Raw genomic sequence first — 21,077 nt, forward strand, 5'->3', positions numbered from 1 at the left:
TCGATTTCAGGGAGAAACACACTTGCTCCACTCAGACAGAGCCTCTGGCAGGGCTGTTTCAACCGCTTCTTCGTGTCTGAACCCCAGTACCTCTGTCCCTCTGCAGCCCACCCTCTTTAAAGCAGCCTCCTGCGGCAGGGCACTGTCACCAAATACCGCAAACACTCTGTCTCTTCAGACGTCGACAGCTTGGGCCGGTGACCTGCCTCCTTTAACTGGGAGAACCCAGCGTGGTGGTTCCGCTCGACTTCTCTGCATCTCTCGAGCACAGGCTCACACTCACATCTCCGAGGGCACAGGCCAAGAGATGGTCCAGGAGGGAAGGTCACGACGGACGCCCATGGGGTCCCCACGCCCTCCCACGTGTCTGCAGAAATAACTGTGCATTTACCCCCACACACCCACAGACCAACGGAAGCTAGACCCTTTCAGGACTTTCAGCTCATTCTCTGTGATTTCAGGTAAACAACAGAGGCAAATATACACTCAGAAGAAAAACCTCATCATTTCAGTCAACGGCTAAAAAAAAAAAAATCCATCATGTTGATTGAAAAAAAAAATTCCAAAATGTTGACGTGCAAACAAGTAAGATTCGGCAACAGGCACTCTGTATCTGCCTTTATTCAAAGAATGTCAGCGTTCCAACAGAAAAGAATGGAGTCATTTTAAAAAAAAACACATAAAATCAGAAAAGGGCCACAGGATTGGAGGCAGAGAACCACCATTTCTCGTCCGTGCTCCGTGTCCGTGTGAAGAGAGAGACACACTGGTGAGATCGAAAACGACTTTATATTTTTTTTCCCAACAACTGCTGGGAGAGCCCTCTGGCAAGCAGCAGGGCGTGTCTGCCGCCGGCCGGTGGGTTCCCTCCCGTGACTGTCTACGGGAGGCAGCGCCCCCACTCCCACAACCCCCGGCTGAAGCCTCGGAAACCCGGATACAGAAAACACAGGACGCAGAGCAAAGGTGCCTTCGTGGTCACTCTACGGGTCTGAGAACTGGGTCGTAAGGAACGGCTGTTCGGCCGTCCAGAAACCCCTAGCCCCGTCTTTCTGCAGGGCGTGTCCGTGCGGGTGACTCAAAATCATTTAGAAACAAAGACCAAACTCAGTTTGAATCCAAGGAACACGCTCAACACAGTCCACAGTGGGGAGAAGAAAAAAAAAAAGAAATTCAGGGCCAACCAACTGACATTTCAGGCTCAGCTATTCCAGGAACGTGTCAAGGACAGACAAACGGACATTTCAGGCTCAGCTATGCCAGGAACGTCTCAAGGACACTCAGCTCCGTCTCAGATGGGTTACAACTGGCAGCAAAGTGAGTGAGTCTGTGTGGAAGAGAAACTGGTCTCTTAATGTTAAACAGCATGAAGGTGTTTGCTGAACACAGCTGGAAGTTCACAGCTCTCTGGATGACCACAGAACGGTGCTCTCGAGATTTCATCTCGTAGAGACTAGCCTGTCCCCCCAGAGGAGGGCGCGGCAACCCACTCCAGGATCCTTGCCGGGAGAATCCCCCGGTCAGGGGAGCCTGGCGGGCTGCGGTCCGTGGGGTCGCAGAGTCAGACATGACCGAGGCCAGTTAGCAGGGCCTGACCAAAGCTGGCCACATTTGCCCCAAAAAAGGACAGATAACCTGGAAGCCCGGGATACAGATGCTGAACACGGCCATCACAAACACGTCCAAGGCCGCGCTCTGGGGCCGCCCACGGGTCAATGAGCAGGCCCCCTGCCTCTTACAGCCAGGACACAAACAGGCTTGTGGCAAACGGCTCTGGGCATGGACCGCTTTTGCAGCGTCTGAGTCAGAAACGAAAATGAAATCTCAAGTTATGCCATGCTCGGCATCCAACAACAAGGTCCTTTAGAACCCCCTTCCTTGGCTGAGAAGGTTTCTGGGACCAAGAACGAGAGGAGAGGATCCAGGCTGCCCTGTACACACCCGGGTGGTGACGGATACTCCCTTGGGAGGGTCTCCCCCGGCCCCCCGAAAGAGCAGGCTGCAGCCCCTCACCTCCAGCTCACACAGCCTCCCCGGACCCCCAGGGGGCTCCCCCCACCCCACGTCTGCCGGCCTTTTCCTCCCCACATGTGGTTTTTATCGACACAGAAGGCAACATCACGTTTTTAACCTTCATCTCCGGAATAAGATAAAAAGCACAGGCCAAAACAAAAAAAAAGTCTCGCTTTTTTAAAAGTGTTGCTTTTTTTTTTTCCATTTATTCTTTTTTTTTTCCAAAAGGATTCCACCATCAGTGCAAAGCCAGGGTGGAGAACTCACACACAGTCCCCAAAGAAATCATACAAAAGGATCATCTTAAGCTGGAAACCAAAGCAGGCTGGCTTTCTCTCAAGTCCCCTGGCGGCTCAGCCTCCAATTCGGACTTGATTGCAAGTGGGGATTTTTTTTTTCCTCTTTTTTCTTTCCTCACTTTTCTGGGGGTGGAGGAGGGAGGTGGAATGTACCTTTCCTCGAGGTCAGGGTTACAGGAGCCGTCGTGAACGGAAAGCCACACGGCCACCAGAAACGCACACGCGCGCACGCACACACACACACACACACACACACACACACACACACACACACACACACACACACACACACACTCACTCTCTCTCTCTCTCTCTCTCTCTCTCTCTCTCTCTCTCTCTCTCTCTGCTGTCCCCTCGAAAACAAAACTTTCAGCCCCCTCCGACTTGTAAATTCCCCACCCCCCCCAACCCACACTGGTCTCCTCTGGGGAAAGGTGCGAATTTTTTTTAACACTTGAATACAAATATTTATAAGTTTATTTATATCTCCGTTTTACAAGATGTACATTCATACTATATGGTTTGACAAAATACACTTTGTAACTAGGACTAAACTTGAGGGCGTTTTGTGTGGGGGGTCGGGGGGGACAGGGGGTGGGTTGCCGGCGAGCACAGCCAAGAAAACCTTTGGCGTGTTTTTTTTTTTCACCCACAATAGCGGGGTTGGGGGTGGGGGGCGCTGTGTGATTTCATTTGACGGATACCTGAAAACCTGCGTAGGTCCAGACACACCTTCTATGCATAACCCAAACGCGGGCGCTGTGTCCTAAATTATCGTCGCTGCTCGTAAATTCAGGGAAGAAAGGAGAGAGGGCGGGGGAAAAGCAACAGGCTTAAAAAATATATAAAAATAAAGGCAAGGCAACGTCAAATTTACACTCAACATAATTAAGATAGCACATATTTAGGAACTTTCAACCAAAGGAGGGGGGAAATAAATAACACACCCACATATACCTACTACCAGGGAGCAAAGGAGTGACCCCTCTTCAACACGGGAGCTCTACGCACCGTGGGGCTGGCTTGGGGAAACCATCGCCTCTCAATAAATAGCGCGTTTTAATAGCTTTGCAACTTGAACATTTTTTTTATACATTCCTCAACCGGTTTCTCGTTAAATATCAAATTTCAATAAAACATTTATAAATTGCATCGTGTTCACGTGTATTGAAAAGTCAGCATATTCCTAAGCTAATTTTTAATAAATTAGGCACCAGTTTTTTTTTCTTTTTTTAATGTCGAGCTTGTCCACGGATAACCCCTCCGCCAACCCAACCTCCCAGATTTGGGGTGGTGGGGAGAAAAAAAGAGCAAAGTGCCTCAAACGTACGTTGGTCGTGAAAGTCGGCTTCTCTGTAAGTGACACTGGGACTCAGGGCTTGGGGTGACCCCCTTGACTTGGGGAAGCATTAACAGTGAAGCCCACCGGTGGGAACAGTGGGCTGGGAGAGTTACCAGCAGGGTGGGGTGGCCGTGAGCTTGGACACCAGCCCCTTCCCATTTCAGAGTCCAGATGGCCCCACAGGGAACAGACTTCATGGCCGAGCATGCAAGTGCCTGCAATCAGGGGCAGCTGGCCCGGGGTCCCAGCTTGGATGGGAGCAAGGTGGGCGGAGGGTCCCTGCACCCCCCGGGGACGTGTGAGGCTCTGAAGATCCACTTCCCTGGTAGGGGACGCTAACCTCACCGCATGCGCGACTCCGTGAGGTTGGAAAGACACGCATGCCTGGTCCCTTCTGTCTGCAGCCAGACTATACAGCAGCCTCACCCAGCCTGCACTCGGCCTTGGTCACAGGCAACAAAGTCACCCTATAAAACATGACGGCAAAATGACCTCCGTGACCCCTCTAGAAACGAGCCACTGGTGAGATCTTGGCACCTCTCTGCTGAGCGAGCAAGACTTCTCCAAGTCAGTCACTTCATCACCTCAACTACATGCCCTGAAAGTGAAAGTGTCAGTGGTTCCGACGCGTCCGACTCTTTTCGACCCCTTGGACTGTAGCCCGCCAGGCTCCTCGTCTGTGGAAATTCTCCAGGCAAGAACACTGGAGTGGGTTGCCATGTCCTTCTCCAAGGGGATCTTCCCGACCCAGGAATCGAACCACACTGCAGGCAGATCCTTTACCATCTGAGCCACCAGGGAAGCCCAACATCCAATGCTAAGACCCCATCAATGCAACCCCTTCCCCGTTGAGATAAAATTGCAAGTTTCCCAGCCTCACAACAGAAGGGGGGGTGGAGAGAGCAAATCTGTAAGACAGACATGGAACCGCAACAACCCAGCTGAGAACAGAGGTTTTGCTAAACCGGGAGTCCCCATCGTGAAAGACCTCTCCGACCAGGGTCTCGGGAAACAAAACCAGGTCCGTGGACTGGGGCCCGTCCTGGAGAACACAGCCCCGCACCCCGTGGGGTCGACACCGAACAGATCTGATAGCACGTTTGCACACACGGGCCAGCTTGCACGTGGCTGTCACAACCAAAAACCGCACGTCCGGTGCTGTTTGGATGAAACCCGCCCACTTTGCTTTCTACGTGATATTCCTCACTTGGCCTGCTCCCTGCGGAAGTGGCCGTGAAGGACTTTCAAAAGGGGCTCTTGTCTTTACTCAGAAGACACCGACGACAGCCGAACTACGTCCACCTCGGTACATTCTCTGTCCCACGGCCGCTGGGACGAGACCAGGACGGTCCAGGAACTGTCGCGGGGAGACCAGGACCTACATGGAGCATCCGCCCGCCCCAGCACGCCCTGCCGACTGCCGGACAGAGCGAAAGCAGAGACCAGATCCGGGCTGGAAAGAACTGACCACCATGGGGGCTCCTGGCTTGCTTCTGTCTTGGAATTTCTGGCAGACACAGGAGGGCAGGAGCCGCCGTCCAGCCTGGGCGCCCTGAACAGTCATCCGCCACCCCCCAGACTTTCTTCCTGCCCAGAGAGAGGCCACGCCAGCTCCTCTCACAGCCCCTCGCCCCCTCAAACAGCTCAGGCTCTGTTCTGTTAGGGGGGGCCCCCCGTCCAGGAGAGACGCACCCTGCTCACCCCATTTAAGCTAGAGACAAGGATGAGATGACGCCCCCATCCGGCAGGCCTCTGGGGCTACCAGCCCCCCCAGCGGGCAGCTCTATTTTGAAACTTCAGTTTCTGCCAGACCAGACCTCATGTGTGGAGAATCAACATTTAACTACAATGGATGGATGGTAAACTTCCCCCCCGCCCAAAAAAATCGCACGAACACATTTCACCTCCAACCTTTCCTTTTCATTCTAGAACAAATGAGGCTCATTTGAAAGTGTCAGTCGCTGGGGCGTGTCCCACTCTTTGCGACCCCATGCACTGTAGCCCACCAGGCTCCTCTGTCCATGGGATTCTCCAGGCAAGAACACTGGAGTGGGTTGCCATGACCTCCTCCAGGGGATCTTCCCGACTCAGAAATGAACCTGGGTCTCCTGCATTGCAGGCAGATTCCTGACCGACTGAGCCATGGCTTTTTGTAAACAATGTAAAGTTGCAACGTATATGGGCTTTCTTGATAGCTCAATCAGTAAAGAATTTGCATGCAATGCAGGAGACCCAGGTTCAATCCCTGGGTGGGGAAGATCCCCTGGAGAAGGAAATGGCAACCCACTCCAAGATTCTTGCTAGAAAAATCCCATGGAGACGACTTTTTTCTTTTTTTTTTTTAATTGACAACCTTTCAGAAGGAGAACTGCACAGACAAGGCAAATTCCATAATGCCGTGAATGCTGGGAACGAGGCTTGCAAGTGATTTAAAAATACACAATGTTTTTTTTTACCCCATCTCTCTCTTCATCATCTCAGAGCTTTGTTGAAATTTCAAAATTAGAAAAAAAAAATACTATGTTGAACTGCCCTTTTGATTAAAAGAGTTTCAGATGTTGTAAATGAATCTACATTTCAGTGCAAAGGTAGAATATATTCCCTTACACAGAAGGGAAAAAAAATTTTTTTTTTTTTTCTTACAGAAATGTACCCAAATGAAGGGGTTAGGGAAAACAGCTGGCAAGACTGAAAAGCTGCTAAGCTGTTTTAGAAACAGCGTGGACTGGTTGGGCTTTGGGGAACTAGGTAGATAGTTCTGTCTGGGCACGCCTGGGTTGACTAAGGCAAACAAACAAACAGACCAAAAAAAACGACAGAAATGCACATTTTCGAGGTAGACAAGCCCAGCAAGGGTGCATGGCCACCACCATGCTCCCCTCAACCCAGTCTCACACAGCACTTGCAAAGCCCATGCCTCCAACTCAGTCTGGGAACATTAACACTTGGGATTTGGATACATGGTGTCAAGAGACTATGCCCCCACGCCCCTGACCTGCTGCTGAGACAGACAGCTAGCTGTCTGATGGACAGGAGGGGAAAAAAAAAAGGAAGAAAGGCTAGACCTGACTACCTCTAGAAAAGTGAAAGGAAGTGAAAGTCACACTGTCACCTCCGACTCTGTGTGACCCCATGGACTGTCGCCCGCCAGGGTCCTCTGCCCATGGGATTCTCCAGGCAAGAACACTGGAGTGGGTTGCCATGCCCTTCTCCAGGGGATCTTCCCCACCCAGGGATCGAACCTGGGTCTCCCGCACTGGTAGGCAGGCTCTTTACCAACTGAGCCACAAGGGAAGCCCCACACCTTAAAAAAAAAAAAAAAAAAAAAAAATCTCTTAAAACTGCCTGCCTGGAGGAGGCGTCCCAGAAACAGCTCAGCCCCTGCCCCGCCCTCACTTCCTGGCGCCCCACCCCCCGCCCCCATCCTGGGTCTCAGCTTAAGCCACACCCAACTCACTCCCACCGCCCGGAGGCAGTCCCCTCCGACCCCGGTCATCCCGGCTCTGGGCCCGCAGCATGCAGAGGTGGGGGGGGGGCGGGGGGGACGCGGAGGTAATGCCCTTCAAAGTCCGGAGCTGACAGGGTCAAGAGTGGACAGCTTTTTTTTTTTTAAATCTATTAATATTTACAATATTGCACTTTCCTGCACGTCATTGCATGTCACTAGCGTGGATGCTCCATCAGTTACTATTATTATACCTTAAACCACTGTGCCCCGCTGCCACGATTGCAAGTCCTTTCCGCATCTGAATCCTGCAGCACAGCCAGAGAGTGTCCATTCGAGGGGGAATCGAAGCGACTGGGGGCAAAGTTATCAAGTCGCCTGTTGTGCGGCACAAGGAATCCTGAATCCGGTGCGCCGGGGCCAAACGCGGGCAAGACGGCGGGGGCGGTCAGGCCGCCGGCCCTCCCCGGGACGGTCCCAGCGTGCCACCCTGAGGTCCCGGTGACCAGCGCACCTTAGCCAGGCCGTGTCAAGTGCGTCTCGTTATTGCTACCTTTCAGGCGGAGGGTAGGGGACGGTGGATGCGCGGGCCGGCCCAGGACGGAGTCCCTGCTTCCGGATGCCCGAGTCCACACTGAAATCCACACTGGGGTTGGGGGTGGGGGGCGTCCCGTAGCTCCTTCTCCGATGCAACTTTTCCGTCCGTAGCAGTGAATAAAATCGCGCGCATCCAAACGTTGGCATTTTCAGAGGAGACCAGCCCCAGAACTTTTTTTTTGTTTCCTAGACGGTGAGATCTTGGAAAGGCGCGTGGCGGAGGCCGCATGCACAGGGTAGGAAGTGGCAGCCGCAGGCGAGGGCGCGGGGCAGCTCCACGTGGCCGAGGGTGGTCCCAGGACGCACCGACCACCCGTCGAGGGGGTCGAGTTGGAGTGGTCCAACCGACCCCTGCTCGCTCTTCCCGCCCCCCGACGGTCTCCGCGAGGCCCTGGAGGTGCCGCGCGCTCCCGGAGGTCCCCTCCGGAGGCCTGCAGGGGGTGGAGAGGGGTCTCCCAGGGCGGGCCCCGGGGCGGGGAGTTCGCTGCGCCCTGGCTCCGGGGTGTCCGTGCGGCCCGTCGAGGCGAAGGGTGGGGGGCGGTGCGGGGAGCGGAGGGGTCGAGTGCAGGACGCCGCGGGCGGACGGACGGACGGACGGACGGACGCACGCACGCACGCACGCACGGGGCGGCGGGGGCCGGGGCGCGCGCGGGGCCGGCGGGCCGGCGGGCCGGCGGGTCAGAGCCCCAGGGCCTCCGCGTGCTTGCGCGCCTTCAGCCGCAGGTCGGCGATACTGGAGTTTTTGCTGTTGCTCTTCGCCGCGGCGGCCACGACGGCGGCGGCCGAGGCCGACTCGGCCAGCGAGGCGATGGGCAGCCCGAAGGGCGGCGGCGGGAACATCAGGTACGGCGCGTGCGCGGCGAGGTGCGGATGGAGGTGCGGGTGCGCGTGCGCCACGCCTTCCAGCTGCAGCTGCGCCTGGACCTGGGTGGGAGACCGGGCAGTCAGCACTTGGGGGGGGCGGGCTCTCCCGCACCGAGGACCCCCTCCGACCAGGGGACCACCTCCCACTGTCCTCCGGACAGCCAGTGTCAGGATAGGGGTCACTGCGTGTTCTAGGGGGCGCTTTCCTGCCCCAAGGACCCCTCCCCAGACCAGGGGACCACCCACCAGGGGACCACCCCCCCCATCAGGGGACCACCCCCCCATCAGGGGACCACCCACCAGGGGACCACACCCCCACCAGGGGACCACCTCCCACTGTCCTCCGGACAGCCAGTGTCAAGATAGGGGTCACTGTGTGTTCTAGAGGGCGCTTTCCCGCCCCGAGGACCCTTCCCAGACCAGGGGACCACCCCCCCAGGGGACCACCCCCCCAGCATGGGACCACCACCCACTGTCCTCTGGACACCCGGTGTCTGGATGGAGGAGGTCATTGCCTGTTCTAGGGGGCGCTTTCCTGCCCCAGGACCCCTCCCCAGACTAGGGGACCACCCACCAGGGGACCACCCCCACCACCAGGGGACCACCCCCACTTTCCTCCGGACAGCCAGTGTCAGGATAGGGGTCACTGCGTGTTCTAGGAGGCGCTTTCCTGCCCCGAGGACCTTCCCCAGACCAGGGGACCACCCACCAGGGGACCACCCCCACCACCAGGGGACCACCCCCACTGTCCTCCGGACAGCCAGTGTCAGGATAGGGGTCAGTGCGTGTTCTAGGGCGCGCTTTCGTGCCCAGAGGACCCTCCCCAGACCAGGGGACCACCCACAAGGGGACCACCCCCACCACCAGGGGACCACCCCACCAGGGGACCACCCCTCGACCACCACCCACTGTCCTCTGGACACCCGGTGTCTGGATGGAGGAGGTCATTGCCTGTTCTAGGGGGCGCTTTCCTGCCCCGAGGACCCCTCCCCAGACCAGGGGACCACCCCCCCACCAGGGGACCACGACCCAATCAGGGGACCACCTCCCACTGTCCTCCGGAGACCCAGTGTCAGCATAGGGGTCACTGCGTGTTCTAGAGGGCGCTTTCCTGTCCCGAGGACCCCTCCCCAGACCAGGGGACCACCCACCAGGGGTCACCCCCCCACCAGGGGACCACCACCCACTGTCCTCTGGACACCCGCTGTCCAGATGGGGTCGTTGCCTGTTCTGGGGGGGGGGGCTTTCCCTGCCAGGAGGACCACCCACCAGGGACCACCCACCAGGGGACCACCCCTCACTGTCCTGTGAACACCCGGTGTCTGGATGGAGGTCACTGCCTGTTCTAGGGGATGCTTTCCTGCCCCGAGGACCCTTCCCCAGACCAAGGGACCACCCACCAGGGGACCCCCCCCAGGGGACCACCACCCACTGTCCTGTGGACACCCGGTGTCTGGATGGAGGAGGTCATTGCCTGTTCTAGGGGGTGCTTTCCTGCCCCGAGGAAACCCCCCCAGACCAGAGAACCACCCCCCCACCAGGGGATCACCCCCACCCACCAGCAGACCACTACCCACTGTCCTCTGGACACCCGCTGTCCAGATGGGGTCGCTGCCTGTTCTGGGGGGTGGGGTGGGGCTTTCCTGCCAGGAGGACCACCCACCAGGGACCACCCACCAGGGGACCACCCCCCCACACCAAGGGACCACCCCCCACTGTTCTCTGGACACCTGATGTCTGGATGGGAGTCACTGGCTGTTTTGGGGAGGGGGGCTTTCCCACCCCCAAGGAGCTGGGGGATCTGCACAGATCCCCAGGCCCACCCCAGCATCGGGTGTCTACAGCTGGTACCCCCTCCTCACCCGACCCTCTGCTGATTGTCTGACATGCCCCTGGACTCAGGGTCCTGCCTATAGCTCAGGCCTCACCCCCCCAACACACACCCCCTTCCCACGGACCAGAGTCTGGGAATCTTCCAAAAGACCGCTCACCATCTGAGCCACAGCATTTTGTAAAAAAAAAAAAATGCAGAGCAAGCTCCAACTTATATGGGCTTCCCTGGTGTCTCAGATACTAAACCATCTGCCTGCAGGGCAGGAGACCGGGGGTTCGATCCCTGGGTCGGGAGGAGGAAAGGACCACCCACTTCCAAAAAGAGCTCAGCCAAGTCTTGGAGCTCCCAGTGGTCTCATTTCAGAGGGCCTGACGCTGACCCCACGCCTGGGCATCTGCCCCTGTAATGGCCAGGGGCCGTTACAGGCCTGCGGCAGGGGTGCTGGGGCGGCGAGGGGCCCCGCCCTGGAGGTTGGGGGCGGGGTCCGAGCGAGGAGGGTGCGGGCCCTCCCCGGCCCACAGCCCCGGACTCCCTCCCTGCCTTCAGCCCCACAGGAGCTCCCAGCCGAAACCACGGTGTCATCCCTGGACGACCCCCTGCCGTGTTACCCCAGAGGACCCTCCATGGCGAGACGGCCCCCTGTGATGTCACCCCTAGACGACCCCTGCTGACCAGAGGGGCCACAGACCTCGCGCCCCTCAGCACCCAGGGGCACAGAGACAACCCCCAAGCGTGTCCTGCTTGCGCCGATGGCCAGAGCACCCCCCACGCCCTCCCCGCAGCGTGCACGCCCCCACCCCCACGCTGGGGGGTCCCACCCCCACACTGGGCCCCGCCTTCTCCCGCAGCAGCTGGGGCGCCCCCTCCAGCCCAGCTCCTCCTGCAGGTCTGGCCACGCGGCTCCCAGAACCTACCGGAGGCTGCTCCAGACCAGGGGTGGTGGCGCGGCCCCTGGGACACCTGGACTCCGAGGGCCTCTGTCCTCCAACGCCCCGCCTGCCCCCCTCCTTGGACAGGACTGCCTGCGCTGCTAGGAACTGGGCGAACTCCCCCCTCCGCGGCCCCCCAACTCTGAGGTGCATGGGGCAAGGACCACACCCCCTCCGCCCCCCACTCTGAGATGCAGTGAGGCCGGGCTGGCTGCAGGAAAAGGTCCTCACGCACGAGTGGGAGACACATCCCCCTCTCCGTCCTCGACCAGGAGCCAAGCTAGTGGGCGCTTCCTGGGTGGGTGGGATGTTTTATTTTTCCCCGCGGACTTTCATTAAAAAAAAATATTGCGTCTGGCTTTCTGGCCTACTTGTCCCTCAAAGGGAACTCCCGGGAGTTTTATAGCGTGATGTTAATATGCACCAAAGGGTTCACAGGGCTTCCCTGGTGGCTCAGTGGCAAAGAATCCGCTTGCAATGCAGGAGACCCGGGTTCGATTCCTGGCGGGGGAAGATCCCCTGGAGGAGGGCGTGGCAACCCACTCCAATGTTCTTGCCTGGGAAGAATCCCACGGACAGAGGGGCCTGGTGGGCTGCAGTCCATCGGGTTGCAAAGAGTCGGACAGGATTGTGTGAGTACACGCAGAGCACAACGGGTTTGTAAATCTCACCCTTGTGAAAAAGCGGTTCCCCTTTCTTCCCTCCCCCCAGGCGGGCTGGGGGAGGTGGCGGCTCCCCTGGGGGGAGAAATAAAAATACAAACCGAGCTACCTGTTGGAAAGGCATCCTCAGCGCGCCCATGTTCACGTAAGGGGCCACCCTGCAGGCGTCCAAGTGGCTGGCCGTGCCCAGAATCACGCCTGCGAGCAAGCACACGAGATTTGAACCCTCCACGCCCGGCGGCCTCCCCGCCCCCCACCCTCCATCCTCGGCCCCCACCTCCCATCCCCGCACCCACCTTTGTGCATTTGGTTCTCCTGCTTGCGGCATTTGGCTCTCCGGTTCTGGAACCAAACCTGGGGGCAGAGCGGACACACGGGCACCCCCGTCGTGAGCGCGGGCAAAGCCTGCTTTCCAGATGACGCCAGAGGCTGTGCCAGGCGCCTGGGGTTCCCAGCCCCCCCCCCAAAAGCTGCCTGTGGGCCCCCTCAAGGCCTCCCTCCCCTGCCTCTGTCTCCCCAGCCCCAGCACAACCGGGCACTTGCAGCTGGCAAGCGTCCTCAGCTAAGCGGGACTATAGAGCCTTGGCATCCATGAGCGGAAAGCCGGCAGGCGGGTCCTCTCTGCCGTGGTTAGTCGGTCAGTTGCCTCTGACTCCCTACGACCCCCTGGACTGTACCCCGCCCGGCTCCTCTGTCCATGGGATTCTCCCAGGCAAGATGAGTGGGCTGCCGTGTCCTCCTCCAGGGGATCTTCCCCACCCAGGCATCGAACCGGGGTAGTCCTGCATTGGCAGGCGGGCTCTTTACCATCTTAGCCACCAGGGAAGCCCAAGAGGGTCCTTGGGTGGCCGTGGAGAACCTTCCATCGTTTTGTGCGGGCAGCCCCAACTCCAGGCGGTCAGGTCACCGGTCCAACTTGACCTCCCACCCCAACCTTTCACCTCCTGACCAGCCTCTTCCCTAATCAAGCTGTGGGGTTCAGGAACTTCCATGTCCTCCAAGGCACCCCCCCCTCCTTGGAAGCCTGGAGGGTCCCAGCTAAACATCCCAGAGCCATGACCACTCTTGATCCCCAAAGACTGGGTGCACACACACACCCCACACACAAAATGCACACCCCACACTTCTGGTACAGAAAATGTAACTGCAGGGGCTCAGAATCTCTTGAAAGGGTGTTGAGACCCAGGCCAACGAGCATCAGAGGCGTGACAACAAGATTGGGGTGTAAAGCCCCACGACTCCCAATGCCCCATCCAGTCCTCCCCCACACTCACTGTCCCTCTTCCTCCAAACAGCCCCATGCAGGTGGAATCCAGGGCTTCCCCTCCGTCTGGGCTCCTCAGCACTTCATTTTTCCTACCTGACTTTCTCCAAAACTCCCCCTCCAGCCTCTCTCACCCAGTCCCCTCCGCGGTGCTCCGGGATCTCACAGGATAATTCAGGCCACGCCCCACCTCTGGGGGGAACTCAGGGACCCTGTGATGGTCCAAGCTCAGGGCCTGGGGTCGCTCCCATCTCCTACCCTGCCAGGGAAACCTCAGCTCCCACAGAGGCTGCAAACAGGCTGGACTGCAGGACACCTGAACTTTTCCATCACAGGCTCTTAAGGGCCTGTTTTCCATCCAAGGCTGACCTCTAGGACCTGCCTGTCCTAACAGAACTGACTTCCCCCACCCCCAAGTGTGGGAAAGCTCACCCCACCACGCTGCAGGGAGCCTGGCAAATTTGGATGCCCTGTTGCTCCAAAAAGATTTTTCCAAAAACGTGCCCCCTCTCAAGACGTGTGGAGATTCACAAATCGTGATTGCATTTCCAGAGCCTGCACTCAGATTCCTTCCCTACCCGTGAACCGCCCTAAACCGCCGCCTTGCACTCAGCTTGGGACTGGACCACTCTCCATTTCGGACCCTTCCTGGACACCGCTGTCTCCTTGGGGTCCGGTACCCGGCCATCCTCAGGAAAGGATGTGAAAATTCGGAGCCAGAGGCAAAAATTCTGCACCAACCCCCCACCACCACCACCAAGGGCATTTTTTCCCGAAAACAGAATCCTATTTAAATCTAAGAAAGAAAACTCACTTTCCCTTCAGCACGGGGAAAGAAGAAGAAGAAGAAAAAAATAAGATTACGGAGAATAAAAGTGATGAATTAGCCCTGCGTTCGGCGATAATAAATCAGTCTTGGGGTGATTCACGATCAATTCCAATTAGTCCTGAATATGCTAAGTAAAGCACACGACAGAGGTTTAGACAGTTATTTCTTCATTAAGGATCACTCGCCGATTTCTCTCACAAATGCTGTAATCTGATTTCCTTTTGATTTCCATTACAGACAGTGAATAATGACATTTAATTTAGCTCTGCGCCATAAACCCAAAGATATTTGTCGTAATTAAATTACCGCCCGCGCCTCACCGTGGTCTCATAACTTTCGATTATAACCCTGACAGCTGGGTGATATGAGTTTTCCAGTACAACACTAAAAATAAAAGGTTAATAAGGACCAGCTTCCAAAGGGTCTTCAATTTATTTACAGCAAATTTCCACTCTAAATTGAAACACTATCCTCTAACAACACAGGACAGCCTGTACCGAAAAGAATTACCCAACAGTTCAGACTCAGGATTAAAATACAGTGCATTTTCCTCTCTTCCTTTTTGAGTCCACCTTCCCTGGCCCCCTTCCCTGGCTTCGGCACAGCAGGGTCCGAGTTTTAACTAATTGGTTTTTATGACCACGTTCTGCCTCCCCTTTATTACACGATGCTTTTCCCCTTGGCCAATCGGAAATTATTTCTTTTCTTCTAGTCCCATGTTTATTTTTATTATTATTTACAATCATTAAATTTTAATCCAACTCTGGATCAATAGGCCTACGCCTCACTTTTCCTATTTTCCCACCTCCCACCCCCCCAACCTTTTTTTTTTTTAGGGCTTTTCTCAAGATCTGTAGCCACCCAAGAAGCAATTTTCTGCCAACTTGGTCTCTCCTGCGAAGGTGCTATTCAGTAATAGACTACTGAAAGAAATAGTGTGGAATTAAATTACAAGTAATTTATTTTTATAGAAACAGTACATCAAGGCCTGGGAGATATTACAGATCCCGGGCAGAAAGGCTGTGAAATGACATAAAAGTTGATGTCCCCTTCAGCAAAAGTTTAATCTTTTCATTAATTTATACAGGGCAGCCCCATCCATCTTGACGGGGAAAGGTGGCCAGGAGTCCCCCCCTCTCACTGCCGCGCGCCTCTCCTCGCCTCGGGCACAGACGCCGGGAGAAATTGGCTCGGGGACCCGGCCCTCAAGCCAGGCCGCCCGCCGTCCCTGGGATGCGGGCAGCATCACCGCGTCAGGCCACGGAGAATCCTGGGCACGCTTGGGGGGCTGCGGCATCTCCGCCTAAGAAACCCCAGCTACCGCAGCGGCAAGGAGGGAAGGGGAAGGAGATAGAACGCAAACACCGTCCCCTCCCCCGCTCCCCAAATGAAAGCTTTTGTAAAACACTGTCTCTAAAACCCTTTCCGTGTTTTCGTTTCATGCGTACAATCTTAGCCCAGTCGTGTTTAAAGACGTTGATCCTACAGCAACAAGAAAGCCGTTCTTTCAAAGCCCAGGCTGTACGCGGTCCCCTCCCCCCGTGGGCTGCATTAATTCCATTTATTTAAATAACCAGTCCCCGGAGCCCAGGGACCGTGACCCTCTTTTCCTTCTCTCGGGCTCGGCTGTCCTGCCCAGAACCGTCAACGCCGACGGGAAAGCCCAGCACAACCGGCCGGCCCGACCTTCGGCAGCGCCTGCAGAGGGGGGCCCGTCTGGTAGGGGGTCCCTCCCACCCTCCCCATCAATAAAGTCGTCCGTTTCACTTCCACGGTTACAACAACCCCGAGATGAAAAACAACAGCAAACAAAACTACCCGGGAGCGCCCCTCCCCCGCGCACGTGCGGGCGCACCCCCGCCCCAGCAGCCGGTGGCTCGCCAGATGGGGACATCACCAATTCCATGCGCCCGCGTCGCCGCCCCTGCGCGCCCCCTCCCCGGCCCCCGCCCGGCGCCCCGGCTAATCCGGCCCCGCGCGGGCAGGAGCCTCAGTCACCAAGACGCGGAAGGCGAGCCTGCCAGGCAGGGGATGCTCCCGAACGCCCGGCTCCAGCTCCCCCTCCAGCCCCCCACCACGTGCGCTCGACGTGCAGGGCGAGCGTGCCAGGCAGGGGGCGCGCGAGGCCCCGGGGATGCCCACGAACGCCCACCCCAGCCCGGGATTCCGCGCGTTCGTGGAAAGGCCCCGAAGGCCCCGGGAGCCGCGGCCCTCACCTGCACGCGCGCCTCGGAGAGCCCGAGGCGCTGGCTGAGCTCCTCGCGCATGAAGGCGTCGGGGTAGTGCGTCTCGTCGAAAAGCCGCTCCAGCTCGTTGAGCTGCTCCAGCGTGAAGTTGGTGCGGCTGCGCCGCTGCTTCAGCTTCGTCTGCCCGTCCTCGTCCTCCGACTTCACGTCGTCGCGCTTGTCCTTGCAGTCGTAGATGCCTACGGGCGGGCCGAGGGCACAGCGTTGAGGCCCCCCGCGCGCCCCGCCCGGACTTCCCCGCGTCCCCCCGGGGCCGCGCGGAGCCCCTCCGCCGGCCCCCGCCTCCCCCGAGCCGGCCCGCGGGTCCTGCGCGCTGGGAACACCGGCCCCGCGCGCTGCGAACAGGCCGCGCGCCGGGAAGCTTTGGCTCGACGTGGCAGAACGCTGGGTGCGCCCACGGGGCGCGGGGCCTCGGCGGACGATGCGCCCTGACGCAAACCTGCGTGGAGCCGATAAAGCAAACTCGCAGGCCAGACGAGCTCTTTTGTAACGACTCCGAACCCCGGCCCGGCTGGTGTATCTTGGCCTAATCTCCGAATAGTTTCCTCAGTTATCCACTTCGCCTCTGTTGACATACTTACAGAACCTAACCCCCCCCCCCTCTTTTTGGGGGGAAAGGGAATGGGCTGTTAGATATTATTAAGTCAATAGGGAGAGTCGCCCAAGTACCGGGTCCCTGCCAGGGGCTCCTGCGAAGGACTCAAGGAGAGCCCAGCCTGGCTGGGGGTCCCGGCCGAGGAGAAGCCCTGTCCTCCCACCAACCCCAGCAGGACAGGGGCGGGTCCAGCCAGGCCAGAGCCTCCTTCAGGTCGCCACAGAGCTGGGCGATCGGGGGACCTCATCTCCCTCTGATCAAGAAAGCAAAGAAGAAAAGAAAAGTGTTAGTCGCTTAGTCGTGTCTGACTTTGCCAGCCCATGGACTGTAGCCCGCCAGGCTGCTCTGTCCATGGGATTCTCCAGGCAAGAATACTGGAGTGGGTTGCCATGCCCTTCTCCAGGGCATCTTCCCAACCCAGGGGTCAAACCGAGGTCTCCAGCATTGCAGGTGGATTCTTTACTGTCTGAGCCACCAGAGGAGCCCCCCAAGAAGGCAAAGCCGTATCTTAAGGCACGCAGGAAGGCGTCTGCGGGTGCCCGCAAGTGCACAGTTTCCTGACTTCCTGTTTTGCCCCTCGGTCTCTTGGACATATTCTCAGGCCCCAACAGGACGCCAGGAGTGCAAACTCCCTTAGGTCCAAAAATTACAGGAGCGTCTGTACTTGCTGGGGGAGGGGGCAGTAAGGTCAGGATCAACCAGATTCTAACCCAGATGCCTCTCCTTTCCACCTCCAGGAAATGCAGTCCCTCACCAAACTCAAGGATTGAAAATAAAAGTTGGCTCCCCAGTCGCAGAGCTGGTGGAAGTCAAAAGACCCTGCCTGATGCTGGGAAAGATTGAAGGCGGGAGGAGAAGGGGACGACAGAGGACGAGATGGTGGGATGGCATAACCGACTCGATGGACATGAGTTTGAGTAAACTCCGGGAGATGATGATGGACAGGAAATTCTGGCGTGCTGCAGTCCGTGGGGTCGCAAAGAGTGAACAACAACATTTTAGCAGCCCGTGTGCTTTTTTCTCTGATCATAGGGTCTACAGGGGTGCAGGCAGAAAGGTCTCCCAACGCCCTCATTAGATGTCCCCTCTGGGTCAAGGAGAAGACGGTGGCCTTCCATAAACTCTCTCCAAAGAGTCTGGGCTTCCACGACTTCTGAAAAGAGTCCAGAAGTGCTGCAGAAGCCCTCAGCCATGAGCCCGGAAACTTGCAAACGGGAAAGACTCAAATTCTCCTTGGGGCCAGGGAAAAACCAGAGAAACCAGCCTGTCCCCCAGCGGGAGTTCCTAAGATGGACCTTAGCACTGAAGTCCTGAAACATCTCTCCTCAAGGCTCCTGAGCACTGGGCACCCAATGCCCTCTCACCCCCTGAGAAGAATCCTTTTCCAAGGATGCCCTACTTCTCTGCCATGGGGAAAAAAATCCTTTCCCAGAGGCAGCCCTGCCTTGACTTTGTCATACAGGTGTCTTAAGCCTGAACCCCAGGGACTTGAGCCCAGAATGAGAAGCTGGCCTTGAAAGTTCTGCAGAACCCAGGGCAGGCTCTGCAGAAACCACAGGCTCAGTGGTTACACGCAGTCCGGTCGCTCAACACCTCCTTGTCTCTCCAGACCCCAGGCATCTCCCGCCTCTCCGTTCTGCCAATTCGGCCAGGGGGCTCAGCCCTTCTGGGGGGCCGGGGGTGGTCTGCAGAGCCAGACAAGAGAGGAGCTACTGTGATTTTTCTTGCTGCTACTTTTTACAGCCCTGTCTTTCTCTTCCTGTCTATTTAAAATAGAAAATAAAAAAGGCCTCGATTGAGCTCTGCCCTCTTTCCAGGGGCCGACTGCCAGGGTTCTGCTGTCCTGATTGTCCAAGAGTGAGAGGAGGCAGGCAGAGGGGAGCTCAGCCTTGAAGGAGGATGAGGGAAGCCGTGAAGGGGCCCGGGAGGTCAGTTGCCAGGCGCTGTAAATTCAAGTAGGCCCTGACCGGGGCTCCGGCCGGCAGACAGCCGCGTCTCCATCAAAGTACACCGTCTTTGTAGGAATTACAGGGCCAGGTGCGCGAGGCCTCGCCAAGGGGTGAGCCCCAGAGGTAAGACGATCCGAACCCAGGCTGGGGGACTCTCACGGGGTCAGGGGCTTATCCAGACTAGGCCTCCGCCAGCCTTCTGCCTCCGCTAAGGTCAAGGTTTCCAAAGGCTGTCTGCGCCAGCCTTGAAGCCCCGCGTGCTGGGACTCCCCCAGCGAAGTGTGGGACCCACGAGCTTCCAGGGGGTCGCCAATGCCGCCCCCTCTCAATACTGCCAGAGGAAGACACGGGGACCCACGCCCCATATGGCAAGCTTCTGTTTCTCCTCGCTTTGTCGTGAGAAATATAGACCTTCGTCTGCTTCTTAACACTCCCCGCTGAGAGATCCAGCCAGTTTTACTCCTCTGATTTATAGCTGCCGGCTGCCCTGTTTGCATGGAAATCCGCCCCGGTGAGGACCATCTCGGCCCCGCTGAGAGAACCCTTGTAAACAAGCCTCCCCTCCCGGCTGCGTCTGCAGTCAACAACAGCGCCAAAACGCCTCGGAGATCTCAGGAAAAGCCGCAGGATGGGGGTCCTGCAGGAGGGCCCGCTGCGCCCTGCCGGCCGGGGTCTGGGCAGCCGCGCGAGCGCGCGCGCGAGGGGTTCACGAGCCTCCCCGGGCCCTTCTGCCCCTCGCAGACCCTGACCACCTGCGCGGGCACAGGGCTGGCTTTAATTTCACAGGCCCCGCGGCAGCCAACTTCAAGGCAAAGTTCTCCCTAAGAGGGCCCAGGGCGGAGAGGCAAGGAGGGGGCCGACGCCTGCCGGCCGGCGCTATCCCCTACGCGGCCCATTTCTAGCGGGGGAAGCGGGCAGGCGAGGGGCGCCTGGAGAGAGCTCCGGGGATCGTCCCGGGGCACACAGACAGCCCGGCGGGCACACGGGCGCGCAGCCGCCAGCCTTACCCTCTACCTGCGTTGACAAGCCCAAACACCCGGATCGCTCTCCATCCGGGGAAAGGGCCCGCCGCTGGCACCCAATGCCAACGCCTCCAGGGGGGCGATGCGCGCGGGCCCCGCGCCGCTGCCCGCCCTCGGATCCAATGCCTCCATCCGCCCCTGCCTCCTCGGTTCTCCGGCCGGTTTCTTTCTTACGAAAAGCCTGGCGACGGGTGGCGGCCGGGGCCCTTCTGCGTCCGAGCCGTGGCTGTCACGTTCAGCGTTTTGGGGGTGGAACGAAGAGCCCGCCGCGGCGCCCCCTCCCCGGGGCCTCCGCGCGGCGCAGGGCGAGACGCCGGGCGGCCGGGCTCAGCGGCCACGGGAAGCGCCGTGCCCGGGAGGGGCCCGGAGCCTGCGTCCGACCCGGCTTACCTTCCGCCGCCCTCCCCGAACCGAACTCTTTCAGTTTGTCCTTGTCGGTGTCCACGTGGTCCTTAAAGAGATGCACCGGGCAGTGGCCGCCGGCCTCCGTTATGTCCTGGAGGTTGGACTCCGAGACCCCCAGCTCCCGCGAGCGCGCCAGTCCGCTCTCCAAAACTTCCCTGTACGTGATGGACTCTTTCTTGCCGCCGCCGCCGCCGCCGCCGCCGCCGCCGCCGCTGCCGTCTTTGCTTTTCTGGTCAAAAGATTTGGATACAAAAGCCGTGAGTTCTTCCATGGCTGCCTGGGGGTGTGGGGGTGGGAACGGGGGGGGGCCGCGGGGGTCCGCGGGGCTGGCGAGGAGCCGGGCTGTGGTCCGCACGCCTCCCGCGCGCGGAGAGGACCGTCCGTGTGAAGGCAGGTCCCTCCTGCTGTTATTTATGCCTTTCAATTTGAGATCTCACTATTTATACGCGGCTACCTCTGCGCCCAACCCCCAACGCTCTCTGTCTGCAGCAATTACACCTCGCGGCTCGGCGCGGGCGCACGCGGAGGCGCTATCTCTCCCCCACCTCCAGTCCGGCAATTGGTTTTCTTTTGATTTCATCACTGTTTGGCGTCTGTGGCACCTTGGTGTGGAGCGGTAAAGACCAAGTTTTTGAAGGGAGAGAGAGAGACGGATATGGAGAGAGCGCGAGCGCGCGCGCAGGGGCGCAAAGCGCTAGCGCCGCGAACAGGTATCCGCGTTCTCTCAATGGCCGGCGAAAAGGAAACTCGAGGACTTTGGGGATGGTGAGGACGTCCTCGGC

General features: G+C 58.3%; 1 protein-coding gene across 2 annotated transcripts; it reads right to left on the minus strand.

Annotated features, from left to right (window-relative positions):
• Positions 1 to 6,278: 6,278 nt before the first annotated feature.
• LOC145536004 (short stature homeobox protein-like) lies at positions 6,279 to 20,704 on the minus strand. Of its 2 annotated transcripts, XM_081564372.1 has the most exons (6): positions 20,281 to 20,704; positions 16,295 to 16,503; positions 12,282 to 12,339; positions 12,087 to 12,183; positions 11,897 to 11,908; positions 7,260 to 8,663 (listed from the first exon to the last, which is right to left on the minus strand). In XM_081564372.1, the coding sequence occupies exons 1-6, from the start codon at positions 20,564 to 20,566 to the stop codon at positions 8,375 to 8,377; spliced, it is 951 nt and encodes a 316-aa protein (XP_081420498.1). In that variant the 5' UTR covers positions 20,567 to 20,704; the 3' UTR covers positions 7,260 to 8,374. The 2 variants fall into 2 exon arrangements, with proteins under 2 accessions (XP_081420500.1, XP_081420498.1); XM_081564374.1 differs by lacking the exon at positions 11,897 to 11,908 and having other exon boundaries at positions 6,279 to 8,620; positions 12,095 to 12,183.
• Positions 20,705 to 21,077: the final 373 nt, after the last annotated feature.

The sequence above is a fragment of the Giraffa tippelskirchi genome, chromosome X (genome assembly GCF_054371585.1).
Source record: "Giraffa tippelskirchi isolate mGirTip1 chromosome X, T2T-mGirTip1v1.2.pri, whole genome shotgun sequence".
Taxonomy (NCBI): domain Eukaryota; kingdom Metazoa; phylum Chordata; class Mammalia; order Artiodactyla; family Giraffidae; genus Giraffa; species Giraffa tippelskirchi.